This window comes from Ambystoma mexicanum, chromosome 10 (assembly GCF_040938575.1).
Source record: "Ambystoma mexicanum isolate Mex_15411 chromosome 10, UKY_AmexF1_1, whole genome shotgun sequence".
NCBI lineage: Eukaryota > Metazoa > Chordata > Amphibia > Caudata > Ambystomatidae > Ambystoma > Ambystoma mexicanum.
The window spans coordinates 677,366,093-677,379,814 of record NC_090932.1 but is presented as its reverse complement, the minus strand read 5'-3'; the positions used below and the strand labels follow the sequence as shown (position 1 = coordinate 677,379,814).

Genomic DNA, 13,722 nt, shown 5'->3' with positions numbered 1-13,722 from the left:
TAGCAGGGCCGACCAGAACACTGCTCTAAAGATGCTGCATTAAGCCATCAATATAAAAGAGCTTGAACCCCAGTACCCGAACCCCCATCATGTACCCGGTTACTCCTGTTCCGCTCTATAAAAAAATTCCCCCTAGTCCCAATCACCATTTCCTGTTGTTCTGCCAAGCGATTGGGGATCTGCTGTCTGCTCCATTCTTTTAGGTGTGTTTTTTTCATTACTCTTTGTGACCATTTTAACTATTTTTGTTTTTTTTTTCACAAGGGGCTCTGCCTCTTTTGGTGCATTAAAAAAACAGATTCATTTGAGGGAGGAGTGGTCCTTAAGGGTATCTGGCGGTACACTTAAGGTTAACATTTCAATCTCTGGTGTGGCTTCAATGAAAAGCACCAGTGTTTGGTTTGAGGTTTGTTTTTGGAAGGGCTTCCAGCTGTTTCAATCCCTTTAGTGAGGCAGGCACAATCCAATTGACAAACCAGGAAGTGCGAAAGTGCTTTTTCAGTAACTCAAATCGGTTGAAACTGGCGGACTTCTAAGTTGCAGTCCCTCTTCCCATCATCATCAGCATAGTTACAACAATATATTAATGAATCGTTCACACTTATTTACACTGACATTCATTGCTAATATCAAAATAAAACATGTAAAGATAGAACAATTATAACATGTTTAAGCTTGTACACTACCCTCAATTCAATGATAACACAAGGATAAGCTAACAAATAAACCACATGGTGGTGCAGTGGAAACATCGGGAGGTTTGAATTTGAACCTCATGGGCCGACATTATAGTACAATTTCAATGTTTACATGTATATACAGTAATACACAGGTAGGGAGGAATAATGCAGAAGCATCATGTCACGGTATTACTCGGGTGCTCCCTCCAGAGAGGTGATATTTTCTTAAAGCTGTCTTGAAGGCTTGAGCCATAGTGATAGTCTTTGTCAGGAGCTTGGGAGTTCCTCTGGTTGAGAGCAATAAAGATCAAGGAACAGAAGCGACCTTCATGGTGGTTAATAAACTGAGAGATAACACAGGGCTTACTCTGGGAGAGCGAGGGTGATGAGTAGCAGGAGTCTTAGTGGGCAAGATTGTGCAGTGGGGGCGGAGGTTAGCCTGTGAATGTCCTTGAATTCAAGAAGGAAAGTAAAACATGTTTTTTTTCCTTCAAGAAGAGCCATCTCCATCCTGTTTCTTGTTTACTATGACCAAGTGAGTGAAATATTTGCCCATCTCGATTTGTGCCGGTCTTTGAAGTGTACACGTTATAGCTAAATATAATTAGAACTATTTAAACAAATGTTTTCACCAACGATTTCTTTATGGTTTGTCAGACCCATCAAGCTGCATGCTAATCCTCAATCTTGCCTCCTTAAAATACTAAATGGGAAATTATGGGTTTAATGTTCTTGTGGTTTACTTGGCTTATCAAATCATCACACTGCTATAGACCAAATCAGCTGATGGCCCGTTGCTGTGATGGAATGTGGTTTTCATTGTGTTAATTTGTTCACTGTGGAGAGGTTGTGTGAGGCGGAAGTCTATTGGCTGAGAGTTCTACATCCTGCCATTTGTGAGTTTGACTGCCTTATCAACCTTTCCTTCCCATGTGATCTTGGAAAATCCCTTTCGCAATGCACTGCCTATTCTCAGCCAGAAAAGACATGAGCAACTTTTGGCCATGTTCCCCGAGAGAATGCAATTCTACCCAGGATCTTAATTGTTGACCTGAGACTGTTAAGACATTGATTTACAATTCTTTGCATGTCAACTAAATAGTATGGTTCTACTTCAAAAGTGCCTCAAGACCTGGTGTTCCTCAAAGATATCTAAGACTAATTTCTGTAGACCTTCAAAGAAAATTATGCTTCTCTCTCTAATAACTGTCAACTGCAGAGTGGCAGATCTGACTGCTGTCTGTGAGTTTCTCCTTTCACTTAACCTAATGTTAAAGCCATCTAGAATGGAGACTGTAGTGCATTGCAGTTCTTCTTTGTCTTTGAGTGATGACAATACTTAACTGTTTACTTTGACCTCTTCTGACAGTTTCACTCCATTGCGGAAAGGAAGGACTGGGATGCGTTCCACCCGACCCTGGTGGCAGAAGGCCTCTTTGCCTTTGGTAACGTTCTCAGTTACCTTCGTCTCTTCTTCATGTACACAACCAGCTCGATCTTGGGGCCTTTGCAGGTAAATAATTCATGCTTTTTGTATGGAAATATGAAAATGTCTACATTTATGTAAAGAATTGATTACTACTAGATGCCCTTCTGGATTGGACATCGTGCATCATTGAATAGAGTTATTTTGGTCTAAATATATATGAAGTAAACCTCTGTTCTACATTCTGGCTGAAAGCATAATACTGGATACAGTGATACCTTTGAACAAGTTTACCACATTGTGTAAATAAATGCAAAATAGTTCAACAATAGTTCTGTAAGTACAGAATGCATGAGTGTCATAATAATAGAGAGCATGTACACCTCGAAGTATGCATTTTGTGCAGATTAGAAAGTGGTGGGATTTCAGAATGAAGCATGGTTTGATGCCATTTGTGTGTTCTCTTTTGATATATGCCTATCTGATCATTCTTGCATTAGACATCTCTTTTGGTCTATAAAGAAAGCTGATGGGGTTTCCATTTATTTATTACAGTACTCTAAAATGCACATGCTTGATTTAAGCACCTCCTAGCCTATTTGAAGGTATGTCTTTTTACTCTGTAAATATGTTTCCATTCTACATACCTTTCACTTATTAGCCCATGAGGCACTGTTCCAAATTTGGAGAATTAACTAACTTTGCTTCTAACTCTCTTCTACATCATTTTCAAAGTATTTTTAGGAGGTTTCAATATTTCCAACATGCCTTCTCTCTCTACTGTCTAAACTTCCGCTAATTGCAGCTCGGCCTTACAGTACACTTCGGGGGCTCTGTACCCAGCCATGCAGAATGATCTGCCTGTCAATGTGGTTTTTGAGGAATACTCACAAGCCACTGGGCTTCCTGTTGATAGAATTGTGCCAGTTAATTTTACATTTCTAGTTTCCTCTAAATCTGCGCCATAGTATATACAATCCTTAAATGCCAAATACCTTGAATTTGTAAATTGGAAAATCTTGGCCAGAAACATCCGGACCTGTAACCTTCAGACTCTGAAAAATGCCAGTATTTCACTCAGAACTTTCATACGGATCAATCTGAAAAAACAATAATCCTTATCCCTTTTTCAAGCTGTAAAAAACGATCACACCTAGACGTGATCAAATAATTAATGCACAGAACCATGCAATTACATTGATATATTTTCTTTGTTAATAACAAAGGTTCCTCCTCTTGTGATGCTCCTTGGGTTATTCCTCAGTCTTTACCTTTATAGATTAGTCTTTCTCCTTTGACCTGTCTTGAGTTTGACCTCCTCTGGAGTTCTTTATAACCAACTTCTATGCTGATGATGCCATCCCAGCTAAAATCATAAAATCTCTTTCCTTTTTATAACATTTTAAATGCATCTCTTTCACAAGGTTCCTTTCCCTCTGCCTTGAAACATGGATTTGATTGACAAAGTCTCTTAACAGTTCTGAACTGAGTCATTGCAAATATATTACTAGTTTACCCTTCTTGGCAAAAATCATTGAAAGTGTCCTTGCCCGACAACTTCTAAATCATATTGACATGCACAATCTACTTGGGGCTGCCTTGTTCTAGCAACAATACAGCTGCTTGCCATGTTGTGATAGATGAGCGCCTGTAGGCAACTTATAATGTAGGCACCTGCCTGTTAGTTCTGTTTGATATCTCAGCGCAGTTTGATACTTTTAATCTTTTCAGAATTAAGAGGAATTTAGGGTGTGATACTTAAGTTTTTATTTGTTTTATTTTTATTGCATCATATTAGCTTGGCCAAAAAACCTTTTTGCAAAAACACCAAAAAATAAAAAATGTACAAAAGAGACATACAATACAAACAACATTAAACTCATCATTGTGAATCTTCATAATTCTTCAGTACAATTCTTCACTAAAACTCAATCAGAACATAGGACCATCTAAGTGATTCCTAATTCACTTATACATAAGCTAAAACCACTGCTGTTAATACTTTCTCCCCAACGGGACCCTACAGTGTCTCAAATATCTTCTCTACTAGGTGCACCAAGGCAAACATTCCCCACTCAGCGACATTCTCCACCATTCTTCCAGTGGTAAGGTCCCCACCCTACTTAGGAAACCTCCAAGCAGACTTGTTCCTAGATCTGTAAAACATTGGCAAAACAGCACTAACTGGTCGATAGATTCCACAGTTCCCTCATTCTTACAAATCCGACAATTTGCTAATTGCCGGTCTTTACCTGACCTTCTGGCAGAAACCTCCCCACATGGAGAGAGGTTAAGTCTCAGCTTAATGAAACTGGATCTGTGGGAGCTACTCAGAAATTTTGCGAGTTATTTTGGGAGCGTGTCGGCGGCCCTTGGCTCAAGCTTTAGGTTGTAAACCAGCTTGTAGCCACTAGCTTCCTCCAAGGTCTCAATCCAATCCGCCCTCCACAAGTTTCTTTTAACATTTGTTGAATTTTTCCTCAAGTCTTCTACAGTATACAAAGCTTTTCCCAGTAGCTTCCCAAAATAAAGTTCACATTTCTGCAAAACCTTAGTCCCCCCAATGTCATTTCATCTCTTATCAGTTTAAGTATTTTAGGGGGATTCTCCAAAACACATTTCCTGATCAGTGAGAGAACCTTCCACTCGACTATACCCCTTAATGAGGTCAGCCCCAATTCTTGCCTGATCACCTGCATCAGTGTGGACTTTGGAAGGCCCAGAACCTTTTTCCAGAACAGGCCTACAATCAAAGGCCAAATTGTTTCTGGAATAAAAAACAAAGCATCAGAGAACTGCTGTCACCTTTAGTTTGTAAACAACTATTAAAGGTATCATCGTAAACCTGCATTATCTTTTATTTAGGATCTCAGCTTGTGCTGCCAATGTAAGCACCCAGGTACTTGAATGATTCCACTTCCTCTAATCTATCGTCGCCAATATATTATCAAGCCTTCTGGGTTCAGATTGGGGCTTATCCAAAACCAATATTTTTGTTTTGGCACTGGTAACATCCTGCTCATTTTCTTTTGCGTACTCTTCCTGCTTTGCCAACACACGCTGAAGTCCTATTGGCGTCTGGTCCATAAGTACCAGATCGTCAGCCTACAGAATGTGACCTACTGGTGGTATGCCATTTAAATTTGGGAGGAAGAGCAATTGCTTTTCCGCTTTTCCCAAAGTCTGTGACAAATCTGAGATGTAAAGGTTGTACACTGCAGGTGCCAGGGCACACCCCTATTTTAGGCCTCTCAGGGATTGGATTTCATCAGTTTGTAGGCCCGCGTTGTTCAGTCTCTGTTAAGATGGATTTCTGAACTCTGTCCTGGTGGCGCAGAAGTTCAGAAGGCCAACCTAATTACTTGGAACAGGGTAACCTCTGGACGAGCCAGACCAATCAAGGTAGCGATCGCGGCGGTCAAGACTAGGTCTCAAGAGGGGTGAGGGTCACTGAAAGCCCCCAATGAGCACACAAAGCAAGATCACTTACAAACTAGTTGTTATATTAAAAATATATACACATTTATTTTAAGGCCTTTAAAACAATGACCGTAGCGAGAAAATCACAGTATCACAATATTAAGCCAACACATACCATATCAACACAATATATATACAAATACGACAGTCGCAAGCGTTATATGCACGAAATGTGTAGTCCACCTGCAAGGGAAGGAAAACAGGCAGTGCGATACAATGCTTTAGACTCAGTTCGCCTTCAGAGGCACCTAACTAGATGGAAGTCCGAGCCCTGCGAAGAGTGGAGCCTTGTGCTCAAAAGTACCTGCACACGCTGGTGCCAACGGGCAAAAGGAGAGTCTCTTCTAAGCAAATCAGGCAGTTCAGTTCAGTGCACAAATGAAGGAGAACAAGTTCCGCGACTCAAGCGCAGCCTCCACAGTGGGCAGAAGCAGAGCGCGAGTACGGCAAAAGGGTGCTGTTTTACACAGCGGGGAAAAGCAATGGGCTCCTGCAGGAGGGTGACCAGATCCTAGCTAAACTACTCACCGGTCCCCGATGCAAGCAGACCCAGGCTTCTCCGCGTCAGTTTCAGCAGCTGGCAGGTTCAGAAGAGCAGGGAACGCCTCGTCGTCGTGTTGAGTAAAAAGACGTCCCAATCGAAGAAACCTGCACAGTTTTGTCACCACAGCAGGGCAATGGAGCGGCCGTGTGTATCTGAGCCAAATGTACACTACTCACTTCCGACCTGGGAACGCCAAGTGTACGAAGCGTGTGAGAGTGACAAGGACTCGAAATACTACACAACCTGGCGGCGGTTACAGAGCAAGACTCCCGTGTAAGCTGGTCAGTCAACTGGATGGCCCAGAGACCCTTCCGAAGGCTTACTGGCAGGAGATGATGAAGATGCCGAGAATAGCTGTTCCCGCTATTCCAAAGGTCGAAGTACCAGTACAGGCCTTCTGGTTCGATCAAAGGTGAAAAGGGTTTCACAAGGCGACAGCAGTGCAGAGCAGAAGTCCTTCAGCGGGTCACCAGCGATTCCTCGGTCCAGCCTCTTGTTTGCAGGATACTTGGCTCCTGTATTCCTTCGTTTGTCAGAACTCAGGAGATCGACATGGTAGTGGTGTTTCCAGCCCCCTCTTATCCACGGTTCCCTTTGCGCCAAAACGGAGGGGACCCAATGGGAGATCCGCTCATTAACACTCACACCATTCGTGGACCAATCACGGACCACGGTGGTCCCAGGCATTCACACCACCCTAGACTCTCTGGCACCCAGGATGTGTATTGGGACCAGACATCCCAGCCCACACCCTGGAGGCACACAAAAGACATGTAGAAGCCCGCGAAAGCATCCGTGTTTCGCGGGAAAGTACATGCCCAAATAAGGAAGGCCCCGGGTCGGCTCGACCTGGGGAAGGTGAAGGGAGCAAGACGGTCAGCGGACAGGACAAAGGAGCCTCATGGTCTGGCCATTTTGGGAGCCAGGCCACCATTTTGGGTTAAGCGCAGAAAACGCGCTTAGAACGCCAAAAGGAGCTCAAAATACAAAGAAACGATCGCTGCCACCATTCCCGTCCCTGAATCACTTGCACCGATCAAATACAATCCTAAACGAGTATCTAGGGCCTGTAGAAGGCTAGAGACCCAAGAGAGCTGTAACTTAGCTTACAGTGCCCTCTTGTGTCATGTTGCACGAAAGCCGCAACATGATAAAAGAAACTACGGGAAACAGCGTTCCCCGGTACTGACTGTCTTAAGGGCATGTCAGTTTCCCCGTAAGAAAGGAGCGAAAGCCCAGAGGAGTGCGGCAGAAGGCTGCACTTCTCTGGCAAAGTCAAGAACAAGGTGAAAAACAACAGCAAAAAGTTTAGGGGTTGCCACATGGAAGGAAAATTACCTACAATTACGAAATCTTTCCTAACAGTCTCACTCTCAGGTAGGTTCCTGATTGGAGAGCTTGTGTTTGCTCAAATAGATTTCCTGGACACCCCACTGCTCCATTGTAGCCCACAGCCTTGATCCATTTATGCTATCAAATGCCTGGACAAAATCCACAAAGGCCACAAATGTCTTCCCTTTGCCCTCCATGGCCCTGCCTTTGAGAATAGAGAGCATGGCCACATTCAAAGCCGGTCTGAAAAGGATCACGGCGACGACTCACTCTGTCCATTCGTTCAGCCTCCTCAACAAACCGCTTCCATAGATTTTGCCCAAGACGTCCAAGAGGGCGATAGTTTCTCGGATCGTCCCTACTGCCTCTCTTAAATATCGGGACCACCACTGCTCAAACTGGTGATGGAGCAATAGCCTTATCTCGCATTATCCTTCCAAAGATAGTTTGCAAGAAATTCGCCCAGAAGTCTGGATCTTGTTTGAGCATCACGTTTGTTAGCCCACCCGGACCCAGAGCTCGGGATGAACTTTTTTTTAATTAGGTCTACTAGGTTATCGGTCTTTTGTGATATTGACCAAACAGGTGAGGGCCGTAAGCTCACCCCTTGTTCCTCGTCGTTCCCTGCTGCATACAAACTTCCAAAATGACATACCCAAGACGACTCGGAGACCACATTAGCCTGTTGGGCATCCTGTATCTCATAACAAGATTTAATTTACTGCCAGGTGTCACCCGTGTTTTTTTTGTAAATTGTATTCAGCATCTCTTCGGCGTTGTGCTGAAGCATCATTGCCTGTTTTTGTAGGCATTTTTTAATTGACGACCTTCGAGTGTTGCTCGATCACCGCCAAAAAGATTCACCTTTTTAAGGGCCTTTTTTAGATCTTTTTCCCCACCAACATCTTATCATACAGATGCTGATGATTTACCAGGGTAGGGCAATGAGCGGGTCCTTTACTCATAAAGGACTGTAGAATTGGCAAATAATCCAATGGCGGCCTTAAGACAGCCCCCTCAGCCCGATTTACTGCTCCTGTGCAATCAACCATGAGGGACCTCTGTTTCATCTTAGACATTCTAAGTGCATCCTCCATTTACCGTTTCTGCATCCAGATCCATCCAATTTTCCTCCTCCCACCATTGCACCTTCAATAGATTGTGGTCGCTACCTGTAAACACTGCCACCTCAGTTCTTCACTCTCACAAACAGATCACGCAGTACAAATACATAGTCAATTATAGCTGCTTGTTGTCCTCTTGTCCACTTTGGCATACAAGGCGTGTCTCCCAAGAAAGAGCCATTAAGCAAGATGAGATCCATTGAGTCCATCAATCTGGATCAAGCTAGCCCTCTTTTCTCAGATTGCGTCTTGTTTATTTTGTGCGCAATATTCAGGTCTCCACACACGATCACAGAGCCACTCACAATGCAAGCCTCATCCACAAGTATCAAGGTTTGTCCCACAAACTCCTTGATGTTCATGACTTTGGAGTTCCATTCTAGGTTTAATATGAACAGTGGCCACCATCCATTGTTTGCAGAACCCTCTCCTGTCCCTCTGGGTTTCCATTGCAAGGATATGCTCTGCATAAGTGGATTCGGGTTCACAGTATCTTCTACTTCTAATCCCGAGAGGTTTCTGACTGCCACCATTAGGCCCGCTGTGGGCCTTCCTTTTGGGCCACGGTTTGCTGGATTTATTATTACATTAAAACCGTCAAGAACAGGCACACTGCTAAGCCACCTTTCTTGTAAGCAGATAAGGTCAAAACTGTCCAAATTTGAATCCCCTTTGTTGAAAAGATGCGAGAAGCCCCTTGTATTCCAAGAGGCCAAGGTCCAAAGCCTGGGACTTCCCTTCTTCGCTTGCTATAGTATCGAGGATTGTGGCAAAGGGCCATGGAATACTGAATCTTGATTTTTGTGAAAGACAACTGGGTAGAGGCTTTTATCGGAGTTCCTGCCCTTGCATTTGAAAAGTCCCTGTGCAGCATATTTACCCCTTTCAGATCCTGATTTTGGAAACAGTAATGGGTGTTTGCCAGCAAAGCATCACCAGTTTTCTTCTTGGTGTACATTTGGCCAGGGCTCTACCGATCCAATCCCTTTAGCAGGAGACTTGGTTGATGGGTGGCACAGTGCATTGTCCATTGGTTCCTGGTTTCGCAGAACTGGAGTCCCATCAAAACCCACCATACGGAAGATTCCGCTAGCCGCCAGTAAGGTGTGTTTCACTAGTGCTGATGGGATGTTTAGAAACACTGTGCCCATTCGGACCTCGTCAACAAATTCAATCACCTGCAGATCTTCAGAGTGAACTTGTTGCAGGCTCGGGATACAGTTAAGCAAGGCCAGGATATTTCTTATATTTAAGTTTAGGAACTCATTCCGAAACATCAGTCTTTCCAATCGCAGACACTTTTGCCTGTCTTTTGTATATCAATGTTCTTTCCTTCAGGAGTTTTGAGTCTTTTATTCTTTTTTCTGTTTCAACCACTCCCTCCATGCCAACATGTTCTCTTCAAAGGACCTTTCACATTGTCGTCGTCCTTCTGGCAAAACTGAGAGCGGGGCTGGTTCTACAATTTCATTCCCTTTGACCTTTCCCGAGCCCTCCACAAAGGGGGCTTCAGAGTTACCCCCTAGATCCTTTCTCCAGGGACTCAACAGTTTCGGGAGCTTGCTTTGCGCTTCCTGAGGTTAGCCTATTTCCTCTGGTATCTGCAGTGCAAAAATAGCTTTTTCAGTTGTTAAACGTTCCTCATCATCTGGGAAGGTTCTTACTCCAAAGGTAACGGGGTCCACTAGATTGACGATCATGGGCGAGTCCACAGAACCGAGTCTAACAGTATTAGGTAGCCGGGGACTTTCATCCTGCACCTCTGAGCTCATGGAATAGGATGACCAAATTATTGATACATCGTGGGTCTCTCAGTTCCCAACCTGATCTTCTTCTTGGATTTCTTCATTCTGGGCCCTATTTGTCTCATTCACTGGCCCCACTTCACCAGGTCTCCTCCAGTTTTTTTCCTTACCCATTTGATGTGTTTTAGCCAGTTGATCTGGGTAGCTAACACGACCATCCAAGTTTAATATGGCTGATAGGTTGGTCTTTTGATTTCTGGGCTTTCTTTGCCTTTCTGACTCTTCTGGTTCAATCTCTTCTATTGAAATGATGTCTAGAACCTTTTCTGAGTTGTTTAAAGCTGCCAGGGGGATTTCTTCCGGATTTCTTAGCTCTTCAATTGTTTGTCGCTCTTTTGAGGAATTACGGATAGATGTAGCAACCTCCACAATTTGGACCGCTTCCTCTACGAGTGTGACTCAATCGGTTACACCATGGAGACCATTTGCTACTGACCTGATCCCTACTGGCAAACTCAATAGGGCCTTCCAGGGAACAGCATGTTTCTGGGTCCCACGTCTTGATTAAATCCTTTGTAGCCCCAGTATTCTGAATCTCAGATGCTGTAGTAAACCCCTCAATAAAGAGGACCTTGCTGTGCAGCATTGCCAGCAATGTCATTTGATGTTTTATATTATCATTAATTGATTTATACATTTTAAAAAATGGGGCAACTGCCATGGAAATTCCACTACTAAAGTCCAAAACAGCATGTTCTCTTCCACAAAAACCCACGTCGTTACAGCATTTGTATTACACTGGAGACTGTCTCCCACCCTCCTGCTCTCTTGTCTTTATCACAATAGGCAGGTCCTTACATGTTGGTTCATCAGTGGGGTCGTTATCCTCCCCACTAAGGGTTTGAGGGTTATCTCGCCCCAATTCTCCAAGTGTTTTGTCCAGCTTATCGTACACAGCCGCAATACCAACCGGCCCCTTTAATTCCTCCGTACCGGGGCACTCTTCCAGGGGCCCAAAGAGGCAGACTTCCTTCTTCCTGGTGGTGATCTTCCTGCATCCACCAGCTCAATAATTTCCTTTATTCTGGCAATGTCTCTCCTCCGGGATCGCTCCATTGCTTTATCCCTGGCCTTTACTACGTTGAACGCTGATTGGCCAGGGCTCTTGTTTGCTGATATCGAAGGTGTTGATTGTAAGGCCCACCCTGCCCATATTTGACACCCTTTGTGGGAGTCATCTTGTATGCCATAGGGATGTTCACAGCAAAGACTGGTGGAGGCCCCCGATAGAACCATTTGCTTTGAATGCTCTCTGACACAAGCAGTGTTCCCGCCATTGTCAGTGCTGTGGCACAGGCCAAGACCTGGCCGACGCTCATCATGGAGATTTCCTGAACAGGGTCCCCTCCCCAGTTCCCTCAAAGATTTCTGCCTCAGTCAAGTCACCAGAGCCAGTTGGCCAGATTTTCATCATACTCGACTTTTTCGAAAAGAAGGAAGTAATCTAGCCATCCAGTTTGGGATACACTCCCCACCTTAAGGGCAGTTCGATCAGGTTGCAGGCCACAGCTTCCCGGAGCTTCCACATGGGCAGCAGCCCTAGCAAACGCCCTAGGGTTGCATTGGTCCTTAATAGGCTATTCCCCCCCGGTTCAGATGAGATGTATTTGTCAGCAGTGAGCTGGAGAGGCGTTGGGCGACCCAAGTGACTACTCTAGCATTCACATCCACATTTATTTCTGCAGTCATTTCTCTGGCATTCAGATTTATTTCCACCAATGTTATTTGTGGCTGGAGTGACTGGGATGACTTTGGTGAATGTAAGTCAGGTTTTTCGTTAGTTTGTTAGCATGGATTTGGATCTTTGCCATTATGATATTCTTTGTAATGGCCATATGTGGAATCCCGTTCCTCTTACCCATCCCTCATTCGATCACACACTGCTGCTGTGGACACAGTGAGCTCCTCTAAGAGGGAGACTTTCGGTGCTGTTTTGTCACCCGGAGACCCAGCCCGGACACAAGCCTCTGTTACCCTCCAAACATCTATTGTCACCCGAAAAAAGGCCATCCATTTGCCCAGCTTTGATTATGGCAGGAGTTTCAAATGGAACATCGTACGTCAATAGCGGACTGGGAACACTCGGTTCGCTTTCTGCTTCATACGGGGTGAAGCAGTAAAAGAACATACACACGACTGCTGGGAGCAAGTCAGTACAGGTGGATCAATTATCACAGATTCTGGCTCCAACACAGCACACAGGAGACCCAGCTACCTGTTGCTCCCCTTCTCTGCCGGCAATAAGGTGTCTGTAACCGACGCAGGTAACGCTGGTAGCCTGTGTCGCCGTCCCTCTTCCACTTATCAAGGATCTGCCGCTATGCGACTCCATACTCTCTCAATGCCAAAGGGACTCTGCTGCCGCCTCCTCACATCCGACTCTTGTTTGACTGGAGAGTGACTGGACTCTCCACCGGACCTGGCACCGGCGCTCCAAGCCTCTTTTTTGGTCTTATATACATTTTTAAAGTGAAATACACAGTGAAACAAGCAGTGCAACACTGTCCTCCAGCAGGGGACATCTCAGTGCATCTGCATTGGTCACTCCCAGGCCCTCCCCCTCCAGTTGTGCTCTGGGTTGCCTAATGGGTCTATCTGGTCACCAATGTTATTTAATCTCTATATAAAGCTGCTGCAAGATTTAATTTCTGGCTGCAGGCTTGCCATCTGTCAGTACAACTATGGCTCACAGCCCTGTCTGCCACCTAGGTATTTGCCACTGGGTAATTGATGTTTGGATGGCGAAAGCCAGTCTCAAATTCAGTCCCTCCATAAGCCTAGTTTCTTCTTTTCTCTATGGGACGGGCCAGTACCTCGGACTCCCACCAAACTATTCTCCCCTGTCTTTCCATTCTTCCCAAAGATGGCATCCTCCCACAAATGCTATACTCTTCCTGTTCTATTGTTTCCTTTTCATGCTTACATTGCAGAATAAAATGCACACATCCCATTATCCGCATCCTTCCTTTTGACACAATCAGCTGTTTCTTTAAACTCTACCTCCTTTACAACTATTATACATTCCCTTGTTTTAGCTCGCATACGTGAAGGCAATTTCCTGCTGCATGGGCTGCCAAAATCAAATCTTCTTCCAATCAAGGCGATCCTTCATTTTAAAGCCTGATTGATTCCACATATCCCCTTGAAAGCCCCCTCACCCCAAAAAAAGCCCACATTAAATTTAAAATATGTTGTGTGTTTTGCAAGGCCTTTTGCATGTCCCAAAACATTTACTGCACTACAAGTTTTCCCTTCTCGGAGCCTAGCATTTAACACACAGTAGGTTTCAAGGAGTTTTAAACAGTCATCAGTGAACAAAGCCCTAACTTCC

At 44.5% G+C, this 13,722-nt stretch overlaps 1 protein-coding gene across 2 annotated transcripts in view; it reads left to right on the top strand.

The window, feature by feature from the left end:
- Window positions 1-13,722, top strand: part of TRPC1 (transient receptor potential cation channel subfamily C member 1) — a 489,142-nt gene that overhangs the window by 278,293 nt on the left and 197,127 nt on the right. For both annotated transcript variants that reach the window (XM_069618262.1, XM_069618263.1), the window contains exon 9: window positions 2,050-2,193. In XM_069618262.1, the coding sequence (XP_069474363.1) occupies window positions 2,050-2,193 (144 nt within the window). The remainder of the gene's footprint in view (window positions 1-2,049; window positions 2,194-13,722) is intronic.